Genomic DNA, 17216 nt, shown 5'->3' with positions numbered 1-17216 from the left:
ATTTGCACACGGGGAGCGCCAAGAAAATGTAAAATTGACTGCAACTTTCTGCTAGGGTAAAAAAGTTTATTTGAGAACAAATACCGGCCTTACATTACAAGGACATATTATTTGGTGTTGTGCAAGTTTCAAGAGCCGCAAGTAAACGATACAAAACTTATAACACCACAATTGAATTAACAGCAGCACATTGACAACAATCATACTATACATAAACATATGTATATAAAAACATTGGAAAATAGGAACAACAAATCTACATCCTCAAAAATGTATTGGAGATCAGTACAATGTAACAGGTAAAAGATAAGCTTATCAAGAAAATTCCATAAAAAAATTAAACAAATATTGATATTAGATTTAACTGGCATTATGAATCTAAGCAACAAGATATTGCTATAAATAAATTGATATTGAACGTTTACTTCTATATTGACAGTGCATATTTGTCAGAATTGAGCACACCCATTATTGCTTACACAAAGAATAGCGCTCTTAAAAACATTATACAGTATCTTAAAAGAAGTTAAAGTTATTACCTCATTTTGACATGGTAAACAATTCAATATCACACTTGGAACTGGTAAAATTGAGCTAGATACCACCAGCATAAAATTTGAAATTTTTTATTTGATGCACAGCACACAACATAAAGATCATAAAATGTTAATATGCTGTGTGTTATGATTCAAATAATAAATACCTTCAACAACATTTCAAATTAGCTAAAAGTGATGTCTATAATGACATGAACAATAGATGTAGGACAAAAAAAATTTCTTAGGTGATAAAAAAAGTACGATAAGAACATGATCATATATGTGACATAATTGGCATTGTTCGATTCATTGGTTAACTCCATAAAGCCGCCGTTCAATCTTTGCCTGCTGTCCCCATGGCTGTCACTATCAGTTCTTTAAAATTTTGAATGAAATAATGTAGTTTGACTTACTGTTGCCGCCGGCGCTGGCGCCGCTGGCGCCGGGCGGGAATTTTATAGGCTTTGTTTTTTCGGCCCATGTTTAATTCTTATCTTTCTTTCAAAGCAAACTTCACTTGCAGCCAATTTGCACAGTTTTCACTGTGAGCAGACCATGCATCAGGTTGAAATTCAAAGTTGAACTTAGAATTTATTAGGCAATGCACACTAGTTTAAAAAACGTGCATCTAGTGCTAAAGGCAGCAAAAGTCTATATACAAAATTGGACGAATATTATTGGTAACTACTAGGTGCATTCAGTATTGTCATAGCAATGGGAAAAAGACACGACAAGAAGTTTCCTACATTCCATTGATAAGAAAAGTAATAACAGTTAGAGAAGTAAGTAGTACGATCAAAAATTCAGAAACAACAAATACACAACTTAGGAAAAGCAAGAGAAGCATGAAACTGAAATATCCACAACAACACAAGTTCAAAAACTTCAGAATGAATATCACACAATTAGTTTGTTTTCTTTGTGTTTTTCTATTTTAAATATAACAGTCTTCATCTCTGAGCTTTTTGAGTGGTGCCATGAATGATAAATATTCTCACCTTTAGCAAAGAATATCTGATCAAATAGTACAGTCAAGAACATCAGAACAGTCTTCAGGGACAGGGGCAATGCAACATACATTCCTCATGTGAGGGGGCTTTGGGGCTGGATACTTCTTATGAGCTGTCCACTTGCTTGGGTTAGGAAGAGCTGCTACTTCAGGCTGACGCAGGGACTTTGGCATCATAATGTGTTGAGGAGTTGGACAATCTTCAGTGCGGTATCTTATATCTCGCAAGTACGTTTCTTCTACAGGGGTGTTTTTTATGTTACACTCAGCAAGCCTAAGAAGGCTGCAAAAAATGTTTTAAAAGTTTAAAAATGGGTTCTGAATAGTGGAAGTTACTTTTATGAATGAAAAACAAAGATGAGTACTCACCCATTTTGATGAAAGTCAGTGGGCTGATTTTCTTCGCTAGAAACATGTGTTGCTTGAGACAAAACTAATTCAACTTCTTCTCCACTGGAACGCATAAAACGTAAGGCCTCTTCATACCTACGATTTAATAAGCAGTGCCCATCTACAGCTATTAGTCTATCACCTAACAAAAAAACAAACAACAAAATAACAACTTATAAATGGTAACAAAGAACAGTATTATGAGTTGCAACTAAATCTTAAGAACAATAAAATCGGCAAATAATATACCTCTATGAATTGAGCCCAACTTTGCAGCTGCTCCTCCTCTTTGAACAGATTGAATGTACACTCCACCATCCTCTCCCTCAGTTATTTCAATACCTAAACTGCCAAGTCTGTCTCTCTGTAACCTGTACAGAGAAGGAAGATATTTAGACTTGGAGGTGCTATCTGGAGTAAGCATAACAACAATGTAGGTGTGACATAAATGTAGTTACCTAATAGTTCGGAGGACGCGTTCTTCTTCGAAAGAAACATTGCCCATCTTTTCTGCGAGTGAATCACTAATGGACTCGTGGGAATCCATTTGAAAGTGTTCTTCAACTGATTTAATACTTGAATCTAGGACAAAATATAAATATATAGTTTCTTGGAAACATTTTTAATATTCTCGTTCTCTAAACCAAGTAACACAATGCAGAGTACATACTTATCACATAGGCTTCTGCAAAAGGAGATGAAGGGGCTGAGCATTCAGAAGGAGTTCTAGTACCGCAAGGAGTGCCACTAGTACTGGCTGTGCGATAGTGTTCGGATGTACCTGCAAGAGTCTGACAACTATTGCCCAGAGAATACGCTCTAGTGCCCATCCTTACTCCAGAACGCCTTGGGAAACTAGGAGTACGATTTTCACTACTAGGCACACCATAATAGGTCTGAACAGATGTTCGTGAAATAGTGGAGGCTGGGGAAACAGAAGCATGATTGCTCTGTGGCGATGTTGCCATCCTTCTCGTATCATGCCTAGTATCCCGAAGAAGTCCTGTAGATTCAAAATTTAAATGGATTATCAATGTAAAAAATTACTGCCATAAAATATATTTTTTGTAGCTGAATTAGGGAGAATAAGAAATGACCTATAGAATCGTATGAACCACAACGCTGGTGCATAGGTCTGGAAGCCCACGTTGGTAGTTCATTTTCTTTGTTCTGAATTTCTTCAATGTTTTCTGAGTTACTTGCTACAGCAGCTCCCAATATACTAGCTAATTGGCTGAACCGGCAGGTAGATTTTGGAGGACTTGGCAAATTGACAACCTACAATTAAAACATTGAAACAAAGAAAGATACAAAATACAGATTTTTTTTCTGAAGGTAGTAAACACAATGTCAAACGAAAAATTAGTATACACACTTGACGTGACTTTGCTGGCCCAAGCACAGCACCAAGGACTGATTTAATGTCTGACTGTACAGGTTTTGGTACCACATCCTGTGGCTCTTGACTTTCAATGTATGATAGATTATTTTTCCTTATTGGAACCCCAAATTCTACATAAAAATAATTTAGAAAAAAAAATTAATGGAAAATTTTTACTTAATGTTAAAATGTAAAATTAATACAAACATGGCGATAGAAAGAAGGACATACCAGCTGCAACTGATTGGAGAGAACTTAACTCAGCTCTATACTTTAAAAAGAACTGATGTTGCATTGAAGCGAGTCTAAAGGTAAAGTAACTCCTGAAAAAAAAAGGGACTGTAAATAATCGGAAACATTGTGAAGGTTTCAAGATAATACCAGTAAACCAGGAAATGCACTAACTTGCGAAGATCCATTCGTAGCTTAATTCTTTTCCCACTAGAAGGCTGTAAACAGAATTGCTGACGACTGTAACTCAATTTGCGAATATCTTTCCACTGATAGGTATGCATAATTGGTCGTTGTACAGCTCCTGCTCGCCATTCATGAAGACTAATACCATGAGCAGAGATTGCAAGCCAAACTGGTACATCTTTGCCAGATTTCTGAGCCTAAAAAAAGGTTTTGCATGAATACCAAAGGAAAAAAATAACAAGAAAAACTGACTTATACCCTTATTTATACAAAATGAGATATATACTTACACAACTTGCGGCATAAAAATGTGTACCATATTCAGAGAACTGTTGTGCAAGGGATATGAACATTTCTTCAGCTCTACCAGGGTCCAGACCACAACGTTCTTGGTGTGCTAGCTGCAACTCTTTTCTTGCAATTGTCTCTTCAATAGATTCACTGTCAGGGAGATAATGCTCCAGAAGAAAATAGTCTCCACATCCATGCTCCTGATTTGCATAAGACAAAGCCAATCCTTATACACCAGAAAATAACAATAACTATGTAAAATGGAAAAATCTGACTTGCACATCAGGTTTCATACCTTTTCAGTGAAATCTCCAAATTCGGCCTGGAGAGCATACCCCATGAGAACAAATAGCTGAATCTTACTAGGACAGCGAAGCTGCTGCTCTAACATACAACGCCTCAGTTGCAGATACAATTGATGTTTTAAATTCCAGCTTCTGAAAAATAACAATTAAAGAATATAGAAAGCTATTTTTTTGGAAACATAATTTGAAGGAAATTTAGATATAATATATAGTCTTAGTGAATAGTTACCTTATCCCTCTCAAGGTGGGTAGAAAGAATTTGGTTCTCACATACATAGTTAAGGGTGGATGTCCTCCAAACGGTTCTAATAGGCTTGATACAGTGGCAGTATGGGGTCGCCGACACTCATCCCACAACCCTGCAGGTGAAACCTTACTCAAGCGGAAGTCAGCAGGAGGGAAGACAAAATCTCCTCCCAACAAAACTGCTAATCCAAGAGTGAAATTATCCTCTACTGCTTCGCTACTCATAACAACCTGAAAAAAAAAAAAGAAAGAAAGACAACTTGTTTAGACCCACAATTGAAATCATAAAGTTTATTTTGAAAAGCAAGTTTAGATTCATTTACCTCAAAAAGTTGTCCTGTAGTCATAGAATTAGTATTACAGCTGACTTTCAATTTACGTCCATTTAAGAGGATAACAGTTATACGTCTAATCTGAGATGAATGCTAAAGTACAAAATATAGAAGAAGTAGTATAGATACGAAATAGATAACTAATCAAAAAGATCAATGGTAATGGTGGGAATACCTTGATATCAGTCATGCGTATATGTTTGACAGCACTGGAAGAATTCACAACAAATTCAGGACCAATGCATGTATTAGGGCAACAGTACTTGGCACGAGGATTTCCTTGAACTGGCAAGACAGTCCTATACAATCTCGAGGGTGCTCTTTGAATTGGATGTTTCCTTGGCGGTCCATCATGTGACCTCACAGGAGACACACTTCTGAAATTGCAAGTAATTGTCAAATTAAGAGTGAAATTGCCATGAGCTGAAAGAATTTTGATTTGAATCTTAACTTACTTGTTTAATTCCATATCACTTGTCTTGATATGAGACACGTGCACCATTTGAGTATCACCTGCCTCCCTTAGTAATCGGCGTTTGACTCGAGCTTTCTCCAGTTCAACTTCTAGCTGTGCCAAGGGAGCATCAAAGCGATTTACAGTCATGATCCAGTTGTTTTATCAGAATACGCTCATTCACAGAGGAGCAATCTGGAACATAAGTAAATGACATTACTAAGAGTACAACCTAACAGTCACACAACAAAAATTAACAGTTATTCAAAATTATTGAGAACGTCTGCAAAATTGATTTAAAGTGATCGATTTGGTGCGCAATGAAATATAAGAAATAATAAAAAGCCGTCTCCATTCAAGGTACCTGTTGCACCTGTCGCGACAAGTTTACTGAAGATATTTCGGATTAACAGATTACACATGATTAAACGGTGAAATCTACACGACGTGAAACCAACTGTTGTTGAGTATTTAACAGGTCAATTTAAACAATTTAAATGGAACAATCTTCTAAAAAACTAACGAAGCGGCTTGATAAGTGAGGTTAGGAAGGGACGCCGTCTTATACACAACGCTAAAAACATGAGATCGCATTTTTGTAACGGGAAAGGGCTGTTACCTGAGTACAATGCCTTGTAGTACGTAATAGTTACATTATTTCACTGAAATGAAAGCTGGTCATACACCAGTTATTTATCCTTTTAGTTCTCAAACAAAGGTTTTCCATCACAAAAAAATAACTGTTCTGTTTGTTGTGTTTTGTGTTTTTTTCGGCTCGGCTGCGCTCCGAGCACTGAGCCGAGAAAGAACGTTGGAAGGGGAAAGGGGGGGGGGGAGGGATTTTCAAATGCAGCGGTAAACTCGGCAACTTCTTCAACTTTAAGGACTTCAGCATTTCTCAAGACTCTAGGTAATCGTGATCGGGGGACTAGGAGCTAAGCATGCGGGAACTTTTTAAAAGAAAACGGGGCGAGTGGGATGTATTTCCCCTCTTATCATCGCCAGTATCACCTTCCTCCAAGAAAAAAGTAATTCGTCAGAAAGGCCATGGCACGCCGCGGATGGAATTCCATCCTTTACAAATTAGATATTCACACCCTTCCTGGTGGGGAAACAGGGGCTGGAAAAGTAGACGCCGAGGCCGAGGCAGACGCTCAAACGACCGCCCCCCCCCCCCGCCCACACAATTTTTTGAGATTATTCTTTTGGAGTAGAAAATCTTGGGCATGTCGAGGAAAACAAACGTTGTGAATGAAATAATCGCAAAGAATTCGCTGTTTCAGTGCAGGAAGTTAATCTCTGTTTAATTTCCTTTGACGACCCGTTATGCCGGGTTTACGATGGAGCTTTTTCGGAACAGAACGAAATTTGTGCGGAACGGAACGAATCCCGTTTGCTTGTTCCTTATGGGCGTGTTTACGTTGCCGTTTTGACGGAACAGAACGAAATCTTAGGCCGGAACAGAACGACTGGTTCCCATTTTGATGGGAAGGAGCGGGAACAGAACGAAGTTTTTCGGAACGGAACGAAGGGTCAGCCAATGAGGAGGCGTCCCTGCGATACGGAACTCACTTTCGTTCGGTTCCGTCACTGAAACATCATGAACACCCTTCGTTCCGTACCCGAAAATTTTGTTCTGTTCCGCTAAAATCTCGTTCTGTTCCGAAATCACCAACTCCATCGTAAACCCGCCATTACCACGTGCAGGGACAGGATCGTGATCGTGTGGATGTGGACACAAAGTGGATACCACCACCACCACCACCACCCTGCCTTTCCGGGAGATTGGTTCAGTCGGGTTACCTTTTAATCCTGGACCCATTTTGGAACTTCGTTTGTTTTAATACTCCTCGACGTAGCACAAAACGCGAGACAATACGTGTAATTATATTCTTTTTTTCCCCCTGGTGCTGCATCACTCTTTCCCATCCCAGGCTGTCCGCAGCGGCGACGAGGCCATCTGTCCCGTTCTGCTTTAAATTCTCCGCGAGGTGCCACGGGGGCTGGGGAGGTCAGGGGCGATGCGGGGTGCGGTGCCCCCCTCCCCCCGCGGTTAGTTATTTCTCCCCGGGCTCTTGTCTTGACGTTTCGCGTCGCCCTTCCAAAAGCCCCCCCCCCCCCCCTCCCCACTGTCCTGTCCCATCCCACGCTCTTATTCTGCAGGCCCGCTGTGTTCTCCTTTTCCTCGTCAGCGGAGTGAAATGACAAAAGCACGTCGTCTTGCTGCCTTTTCTGCGGCCGAGCTGGGCAGCGCCAGCGCCGCCGTCCCGCCTTGGTCGTCCCCTTGGTCGCGTCACGAGGTCCGCTGGGCAGCAGGGCCTTCCGTGCGCCACTCCCGCCCGCCAGGCTCGCTGTTTTGTGGACTGCATAATAACTTACACTCTTCAGTAGGCGGAGCAGGCCAACCAACCCCTGAGCACCGAGGAACTGAGTGTTCCCCGGTGAACGCGCCGGTGCGAGCAGGTTTGCCTACCCGGGGGGGGGGGGGGGCGATGGCGCCTTACGGGTGGGTGCGGTAGGCAAAATATACCCGCCCGCACTGGCGCGTCGTGCACCGAAACACCATCATTCACCATCCCCATAGGGCAGCCAGATTTCCTCCTTTTCTCCGCGGGGACAACGACGACGACGACGACGACGACAAACGACGAAAAAGCAGGTGCTGTCAAGACACTACAACAATTAGCCGTCATGCTTCGGTGCTGAGGAGAAGAGAAACATTTTCGCACTTTCGCCGCTGTCTGTTGTGTCGGCAGGCGCAAGGGGGGCGTGCGGCGCGGGAATGGGTGGGTCTTCCCGACAGGAAGGAGAGGGAGAGAGAGAGAGAAAGGGGGGGGGGGGTGATCATCATTTCTGAATGGGGTGCGAGAGATGGTGACTGCGGTGCCGGTGGGTTTGAGTTTCACCTGCTGTCCCCGTCGGTATGTTGGCGCTGCGCTGTGCGCGCGGTCTGGTGCCGGGGTAAACCGGGTATAATGTGTTACCCCGTTTGAATCAAGATGGAGCTCCCTCGGAAACGAAGTAGTTCCATGTCCAGTGCATTCCCCACCCACCCCCAACCCCCACCCTGGGGGCCGCGGGGCGTTCGAATCGAAGCGGAGGCGGCAGAGAAGGGAGGGCCAATAATTTCCGAAACAAGGCTCGGAGGAAATATGATCCTGTTTGTTTTCCCCATCAAGCCCTTTCTGTCCTTGTCCTTCGCGTGGAGTGACTGAGTTTATGCAATCGGCGCTCGCGTGAAAGGCAAGTGTGCCCAAAAGTGAGTTTGCCTATACCGTCACTCGCCATGGTGCCTGACGGCCCCGTGCGAGTATGCAACCTGTTTGCACGCGTGAATTCGGCACAGTCTAAGCAGAAACAGAAAGGCGGCGCGGATCAGCCATCACTGTAATACAGCCATCACGATCACGATTGGCTAATGGCCTTCAAACTATGAGATTCTGACGAGGAGAGGCTTTTGCAACGCCGCTCGTTTATTTTTTGCTCCCTAAATGACACGCTCCTCTTTCGGCGTGGGACGGGTAAAAGTAGTGCGGGTTGCATCGCGGTGGTGCCGGGAGGTCTGCCGGTCCCTGACCCCGCCCGCGCTCTACTGCTTCACCCCATTTCAGCTTGTCTGTGCCACTCGACCCTCAACCAGTCGCAGCGCCAATTAAAAACTTTGAAAAGACGAGAGAGAGAGAGAGGAGAAGCGAGAGAGGGAACGGAGAGGAAGATGGGCGGAAAGGCGGGAGAGCGGGAGGGAATCAGAGAGAGGCTGCTTGCGGACGCTTTCTCCCCCACCCCCACCCCTTCTTCCCGCCCCCTGCATCGCCCCTGTTCCTCTCAGGATGCTGCCACTGCAGACATCCGCCCTAGTTGCCGCCGTTCCGTTTGAAACCCGGACCGCATCGTCGGCTTTCTTTCTGTTGCAGTCCAGCGCGCAACTCCGCCACAGTTCGTAAACTCCCGCGCCGCACCGGTCGGGTGGAGGGGGGAGGAGGCTGATAGGTGCTGCTCTCTGGTGGGGTCGACCTCCAGCTCACCGCCCGCCGTCTTCGGCTCGGCTTCGGCTCGGCCACGGCCACGAGCGCTCGGTACCGAGCGACGGCCGACACGCGAACTACCTTCGCTATGTACGCCGGCCTTGCTTCTCTCTTTTTCCACACGCGGACGTGGCGTTATTTCTCTTCCCCAACCTTTCGGACCTTTGTAGAGTGTCCCTCCAAGAAGTCGCTTGCGTCCTTCCAAAACTACGGTCGCATTCCGACCAGTTGCACAGGCGCGAAAATGCGGTCTATGCTTAAGTACTAAGCCTTAAGCCGGGCTTGCCATCCGGTCCCATGGTGTAATGGTTAGCACTCTGGACTTTGAATCCAGCGATCCGAGTTCAAATCTCGGTGGGACCTATCCACTCAGGATTACTTTTTCGCCTCGCGATACACACGCATTGAGAAGCATTAGAACTTTTTTCTGGTAACTGTATCAGTTAATGATTTGCACGCGAACTTTTTATTTTCCCAATTCGGCGACCGCAGGCAGCCGCAGTCGCCTCGCGCGGCACGAAATGGAACGCTGATTGCCACCATGTTTGGACTATCTTCCTCGAGCAATCACTTGGTGCTCAAGGACGCTCAAAGTATCGCCACAAAATGGCGTTTTCAACAAGTGCTATTGGGGCGTGGCGGGGCGTGGCATGCTCGGGGTGGTCGTGGGTGGGGGAGGCCACGGGGACTAAATAGCCGCCTTCACAGCGTCCGCCTGACGGCAGGAGTCTCGCTCCAACTTCTAGAGCGAGAAACTTTTTTTCTGCCCCCACCTCACCTAACCGCCCTTCTTTACGCGGAACATACACCGTTAACTTACTACCGGGGAGATGCAATAATCATGTCAGAAATGCTCAAGTAGAAATTTCTGCGGTAGACTGGCATAGAGAAAAACTTAATGTTGCAAAATTATTATGTCACTAGGGGAATTCCCTCCATCGCATTTTCAAAAGAAATATTATTGTTTTCTGATATGATTTTTTCAAACCTCAGCTGAAGAAACATGCAAGGCATGGAAAATTTTTCGCATGTTACCTAACATTGATTGCTCTCCGCACACGTGATCCAGTCGTATATAGTAGTCCTAACCAACCCGATGAAAAAGACAACATTCCGAGTACGTTGTGACACTTTCTCTGAAAAGGGAGGAATGAGGGAAGGGGTGGGGGTGTAAGAGAGCTGCGCTGCTTGCGGCGTGCGGAGGGGGGGAAGCAACTTGAAGCGGGAGCTCGTGTTGGTTGATGTGCTAAGTGCTGTTGGCAACTAATATGGTGGGAGGCGTTTGTCGCGTCGACACGCCCGTTCGCCTTCCCCCAAAGGATTTCGGCCGTCGGGCCCCGGGGCCGTGCCAAGGGTGACCCGCCGCCGCACCACCCCCTAAAACTCCTCGTGTGCCTTAGTTCTACTTCCGGCTCCGCTCGACTAGTCGACGACCTGCTGCCTCCGCTTTCGGGTTTCGCCACTGGAGTAAGGACTAGTGGAGCGGAGACAGCAATAAACCTGTGAAGCTCGCTTCAGCTCCGGTGAGCTCGGTGCGTTGAGCGCTCTCGCTCCGGACAGTGGCCAGTGGCCAGCTCGGGACTCGGGCCCTGCCAAAGCTAGGGTATTGGGTATTGAGAGCAATAAAATCAAGAGATAAAATGTGCTCGAGGCCGCCTTCACTTGGGGACAAAAAATATGCCTCCGCTTCCCATCTCCACTAGTCCTTACTCTGGCGTTTCGCCACCCACACTCCATAGTCGACGCACAGCAGTGTAGTCACCGTCTTTGTGTCTCGTGTGCGAGCCGAGGTCCTAGCCGGCCGAATCGAATTAATCTGCCCCACTCCTCTCCAGGCGCTTAGCCGCCGTCTCCAGCAGCCAGACATCCGTCTCCAGCCTCTTTCCTCTCCGGGCGATCCAGGCCAGCGCAACCAGGCCTCCACTACTTAGAGTGTGAGTTTAAGGTTTGCCTTCAATGTTTCACCAACACAGTACGTCCTCGAATTTTCGAGAACGAGTTTCCCCGTTCTGCTGCAGGACTCTACAACTACTCACTTTGTAAAATTTGAGTGAATTAAGTTGTTCCATCGGCACGAACAAAACTTGATTTTCGTCCGGTTTCCATTATGTGCGGACTTTTCTGGGTGTCGAACGTACAGTTAATCGGTTCTCTCCTGCAAACAAGGCAACTCTTCCGAAACAATACCAACAAAAATAGCAAAAAAACAACAAAAAACACCCACAACTTAAATCTGAAGAAATTAAAAATAAGCTGGGGCGCGCGTCGTCCGTGCCCCAATATCGAAAACTATCAATCGCGGGCGTGTTTGTTAAGCACCTTTGCTGCGTGCCGGCAGTTGGGCCGGCCGGAGGCACGCCCCGGCCATAACGGTGTAAAAAAACACAACACAACACAACAAACGTGATGGATTAGAGGAGGTGCTTAAACAAGCGGCGCGCTGCAGCTCGCGGCGCCACTCGACCGAACAACGACAACAACTGGCGCCGCTGCCACTGCCGCTGCGCCCACCCGCCAAATGAGAAGAGGCGGCCATCCATTTCCAGGAGCGCGCCGCGCAAACGCGCGTGTCTTGTCACCGCGCCACTTCTCTCTCTCTCTCTCTACCCGTTACTCTACTCGGCGCCGCGGGGCCGCGGCGGCTCCGCGGCTGCGGCTTCGCGCGTTCCGAACAGGCAGACAGCCTGCCTCACTCAACTGAACGCACCCCAACCTCCCCCCCCCCCCTTTCCTATTTCCACTGTCATCCCAGCAGCTGCTGCTCTACTCCTTCCCCTCCACCCCTCCTCCTCCTTCTACCTGCCGCTCTCTCCGCGTTCTCCGCGTGATTCACTCCACAAAAATAATAAGAAGCGTCCTGCTTCATCACGCTCGAGCCCGTCGTTGATGGGGCTGAACAGGAACAAGGAACGGGGATGAAAAGAAAGGCCTGGGCGGCGCTCAAAGAGGAACCGGCGCGGTGCTGAGCGCGGGGCTCGCCATGGCGGCGGCGACGGAGGGTTGTTGTTGCATCACGCTATGCAAATGAGGACGGTCCGCGTGCGGGGGAGGGGGGGGGGAGGGCCCCTGGCGGAAGGGCCGCGTGTACTCCCGCGGGAGAGGGGCGCTGAGGCGCGCCGGGCGCCTCAGCCCCAGCGAGTGCGAGTATTGTTTGGCTCGCCTGGTGCGACACTACTTGCGAGGCTTCCTTTGGCGTGATGCCGGTGTGGGTTCCCCGAGGGACGCGCCCGGCCCCCGGCCCGGCCCGCACCACCACGACCAACGACCAGCAGCACCACACCGCCCCGGCCCGCACACCACACCAACGGGCCGGGCGGGCGGGGGCAGCGGGGGCCCTCCCCGGACCAGGGGCCCCCTTACTTGAATCCTCTATTCAGTATTCAAACCGGCTCGCCTGGTCAGGGCTATATAGCGGAGCTATGCCCATCTATGCCCGCCCCCAGGCCCCCCGCCGCCGCCGTGCGGCCCGCCCCCGCTCCTCTGCCTCCACACCCCCGCCCCACCCCGCCCCCCGGCCGCGCACAATGCAGTGGTCGCCGGCGAGGGAAAACGGAGGTTTCATCAACGTAGATAAGTCCCAAACAAGGGGCGGCGTGGGTGCGGCCCCGGGGGCGGCCGTGGGCAGCGCTGCTGGGGCCGGCCGGGGCCGGCGGCGGGCGTCCTTGGCAGGCGTGCCCTGGACACGATAAGGTGGCCCCTCTCTCCACGTGCAGCACGGCCCCCGGCCCCCGGCCCCTCTCCCCACTCTCTCTCTCGCGCGCGCTCTCTATCCGCCGGAATGAAAGTTTATTTCGAAAAACAAAGACAACGGCGCGACGACGGTTCACCACTCTCCTCGCACGCGAGCTCGCGAGGCAACACGACGTGATTGCGCGGTGCAGCCGCCCGGAGCAGCAGTGCCTGTTGAGTTGCGCCCCCGCGGGGCGGGTACCTCTCTCTCCGCACGGCGGCGGCCCTCTGTGTGTGTTCACATCGCCGACCCCGCACGGCGACGGGGAAAAGAAATATGATTTTCGTCTTCCCGTCTGGCTCGAGGAGCATCAGGCGAAGAGACACAGAAGACGTTGTCCTTGTTCCAAAAGCGCGCTTCGTTCCGCGCGATTTGCGCAATCAGCCTTGCCTTGCGACTACACTGGTCCCGGCGACGACGACGGTCCCGGCAATCGGTCCGCCTCCTCCGCTCGGCTGGGCCCCCTCACGGCCCCGGCGTACCCACCGTCCCCGTACCTCACCATGTCTGCAGCACCCCCAAGACGACCACCCCTATTTTTATTTCCTCTTGCCGCACCCTACTTTTCTCCAGTCAGCGACCACATTTTTCCTCTCAATTATTCCCCGCCATCTTCTTGCTGACGGGCCCTTTCGCCCGCGCTGCCCCACGTTTCTGTTGCCCGGAGGTTCGTTTGTGCTGTTTTGTTTGTCTAATGGTTGCCCCCTACCCGCTACCCCCGCGAAAACCGCTCATTCTTTTGTGGGGTGCAATTGTAGTGTCTTCGAGATGTCGAGCGTCTCGGTCGTCATTTAGGGCGCGGTTTCGTCGTCGTTTTGTCGTTGCGCTGTTGTTGTTGTTTCTGCTGCTGGGACCGGGTGCGCTATGTGCTGGACCCCGAGGGCTGATGCTCTGCTGCTTGTCTCACTGACAAGTGTGCAACTGTCATTGGGCTGGTCGACAAGGGCGCGGGCGGGGCGGAGGGGTGGGGGTGGGGGGGAGCAGAAGCGTAGGGGGTGCGTTCCACAGGGACGGTATGGCCGTAGGACTATCTTGCCAGCCCGCTGTCTGCCCCCCTCCGCCTCCCTTCCTGTCCCTCCTCCACCCCTCACGGGAGGTGCGTGCGGTGAGTATCAGTGCCTTCATTGCCCGCCCCCCACCGCCCCTTCCCCGTGTACACCATCGTACACTACGGTCCCCAAGGCCCCGGCGCGTCCCTCACGTCTCTCTATGGCTACTGACATTACGCCATCGCCCCCTCCCCCCCTCCTCCTCCTCCTCCGTCTCCGTGCTATCCGCCGCTCCAATCACGCACAATTCTAAATGAGAGTTGTTTTTTCTCAACTTTTTCCCCACTTTGTTTTTGTGTTTGTGAATACTGCTGGTAACCGTAATGCCTTTCGCTGGCCACTTCCCTTTATCTACCACACCCTTTGTATATATATTTTTTTTGTCCCGTTCCGCGGCGCGCCGGCCCCGTTCTCCCGCGCCCTTAGGTCCGCGGCCCGGGCCGGCGGCGCCCCCCCGACCGACCACCGCAAGGCTTTTCATAATGGACGGAATGCGGGCTGCTCTCTGGGTCTCGCGGGCGTGTGCTTTTTGGATGTGATCTGAGGGAGGCGAGGCGGCGGCGGCGGTCCCCTCTGGCCGGCTGGCTGTGCCATCAGAAGAAGAAGAAGCAGCTGGCCCTTTTGGATACGGCGCGGGGAGGGGCCGATCGCCTGTAAGGGCCTGACTTCTATACCGTCCAGGCCCCGCGCTGGCGGCTGCTGGACTGGACGGCGACAGCCAGCCCCCTCACAGGACGCCCGCTGCTGCCTGGCCTATGGCCTGGCCCGGCCTGGGGCAGGCCTGGCACCGCCGTCAAAAGGGTGCAAAACAAAGACGGAGGCAGTTGGCGATGAGGCGCGGCCTCTGGGCGGCGGCGCTGCAGGGCCATTAGGGGCGGTAATGGTGTGGCGTCCTCCATCAGCCTCGTCGTCTTGTCCCGCCTCGCGCTCCCCAAATTATTTCTCGCGCGCGCCATCATTCATCTCTCTCTCTCTCCCTCTCTTACCTTTGCTGTTTTTGTTACGATGACGACGACAATGCTTGCTGCAGTGTTTTGGGGAGGGGGAAATTAATTCGGTGGGGATTTATTCTCGGTGGCTTTACGTGACTGGAAACAGCTGACGGCGTCTCGTCTCGCATAGTGCCCGCCCGATGCGACTCGCTGCTACCCCCCTCCCCCCCCTTTTCCCACGGCTGCCCTTCTTACTCACTACTGCTCCTTGCACTCCGGCCGGAGGAGCAGAAGGGCGGCGAGTGCGCGGCTCCGTCGTCCTCGTCACGACGGGAGAGCCCTTCTCCTCCTGTCCCTCCCCACCCTTTGCCGCGAAAGGGGAGGGAGCGCGAAAGTTCCCTTGCTTCCCAGAGCACCAGAGTGTAAAACCGATGTGGCGCCACGGGAAGTTGCAAGAGCATTTCTGCATCGCATTGGGTTCCATCCCCTAGCCTACCATCCCTCTCCCCGTGTTCCCCCGCCTCGCCAGGCCCTCCCCTCCACCTCGCGCTGGCCGTGCCTCTACGTCATGTAGGGGTATAATGGAGAAGTTTGGCAGACGCAGCCCCCATCCCACCGCTCCCCCCTGCAGCCCCGGGCGGCGGCGGCCCGGGCGTGCGCCATCGGCACCCTTTAACTGAATGAGGCTGCTGGCGCGGTGCGTGCTTTTGCGTGTGTGTGCGTGCGTGTTTGCGAGAAGCAAGCGATCCTCCTCGACTTGGACCCGCCGAGGGGCACGTGGATCAGGAATCGATATATACACGTATTGGTCGTTCCGTCCCGGACTAACCCGCCCGCCCCGCCCTGTCCCGCCCCGCCCCACCCTCTTCTGCCGCATTAGCGGCCCTTCTCACTCTTCAGCCGATCCCTCGGGTATGGCTCGCCGTTGCTCGTGGAGCAAAGAAACTCTTTCTGCTTGTCGCCTGTCGCCTCAAACCGTTTTTCCTCGTTGGCCTGCTCGAGCCCCTCCCTCCGCCCACGACATCGCCACGCTCTCCAACTACTGTACTCTATGCTGTCCACAGCACGCCGAGGGTCGTCGCCAGCAATAAGTACCGGTTATGTCATCAGAGACACGGTGGAGCGAGAGAGATCTCTCTTCACCGAGATCAAAGGGGACGCCGCCGCAGTGTTGAGGGTTCACACGTAACCTCTCAATCAGCAGGGCCATTGCGTTCTACCCTTCCTTGAAGTTGAGGTGAAGAATAGCTTTACCCGCGACTTTGCGACGTCCAATCATACATTCCCGGTATGTACCAGGTGGCTGATTCACGCCGCGCACTTTCGTAGTTATACTGTACCGCATGCACGGGTGCGGGCGGGTTTGCTTATGCTCTCTGCCCGCGGGTCCTTATAGCCCCGTGCGAGTAGGCAACCCGCCCGCACGCGTGCATGCGGTGCAGTATAACTACGAAAGTGCGCGGCGTGAATCAGCCACCTGGTATTCCTGCAATACTAATGCTATGGCCCCGTTGCGTGGCGGTGGCGTGAATCACGTATGGCGGGGGGCGGGCTGAGGCGCGGGGGCCGCGCGGGGCGCTTCTCCCTCGGGGTCGTCCGAGGTCGCCTTATACCTATACCGAGTAGAGGTGGCTCGCCCGCGCTCCGCTCGCTTGGGGAGTCGCTCGTTTTTGCCCGGATGAATGGCTGGCAGTAAGTACGATCCAACTCGGCCATTCCGCCCTCGTCCTCTGCTCCGGACCCGCCGTCCCCTGCTGCCTCCCCCTCTCTCTCCCTCCCGTCTCGCTCGCTCGCACCTCGCCGGCTTGACCATCTTTTCCTCTTTGCCGTCCTCCTCTCCGGTGGCGCCGCTCCCAGTAGCAGGCAGCAAGGGTGGCCGATGCCGACACCCGAGCCGATCGTGCGCCGCGCGGCCTTGGTCCCGTGCCGCCGCCGCTGCCGCTGATGCCCATCGCGCTAGATGCGGCTTGGGCGTTTCGCGATGGGAGGTGGATGGCGGGCCTTGGGCCCGGGCGGCACTGAGTGGCAGATTGGATTTTAGTGCCCGGCGCTGGGACCGTTCACGCTAATGTGGGCCGGTGCGGGGGCTAGTCCGGTCCCGGGGGCGCACTCGGCC

At 51.1% G+C, this 17216-nt stretch overlaps 1 protein-coding gene and 1 non-coding gene across 3 annotated transcripts; one reads left to right on the top strand and one right to left on the bottom strand.

Annotated features, from left to right (window-relative positions):
* Positions 1-45: 45 nt before the first annotated feature.
* Positions 46-6154, bottom strand: LOC113209493 (tyrosine-protein phosphatase non-receptor type 13-like). Of its 2 annotated transcripts, none has more exons than XM_026427034.2 (16): positions 5984-6154; positions 5366-5559; positions 5086-5287; positions 4902-5003; positions 4562-4809; positions 4323-4464; positions 4027-4227; positions 3725-3933; positions 3551-3642; positions 3314-3450; positions 3036-3216; positions 2609-2941; positions 2397-2520; positions 2188-2309; positions 1918-2080; positions 46-1831 (listed from the first exon to the last, which is right to left on the bottom strand). In XM_026427034.2, exons 2-16 carry the CDS (start codon positions 5512-5514, stop codon positions 1558-1560), a joined length of 2679 nt encoding a protein of 892 aa, XP_026282819.1. In that variant the 5' UTR covers positions 5515-5559; positions 5984-6154; the 3' UTR covers positions 46-1557. The 2 variants fall into 2 exon arrangements, with proteins under 2 accessions (XP_026282819.1, XP_052120806.1); XM_052264846.1 differs by lacking the exon at positions 5984-6154 and adding an exon at positions 5729-5858.
* A 3526-nt stretch (positions 6155-9680) lies between these two features.
* On the top strand, positions 9681-9752 carry Trnaq-uug (transfer RNA glutamine (anticodon UUG)). The gene has a single exon. It is a non-coding gene; the product is annotated as a tRNA-Gln (tRNA).
* The last annotated feature ends 7464 nt before the right edge of the window (positions 9753-17216 follow it).

The sequence above is a fragment of the Frankliniella occidentalis genome, unplaced genomic scaffold (assembly GCF_000697945.3).
Source record: "Frankliniella occidentalis isolate FOCC.00 unplaced genomic scaffold, Focc_3.1 Scaffold22, whole genome shotgun sequence".
Classification (NCBI taxonomy): domain Eukaryota; kingdom Metazoa; phylum Arthropoda; class Insecta; order Thysanoptera; family Thripidae; genus Frankliniella; species Frankliniella occidentalis.
Note: the sequence above shows the minus strand (reverse complement) of the source record. Positions and strands in the feature narration are given on the sequence as shown.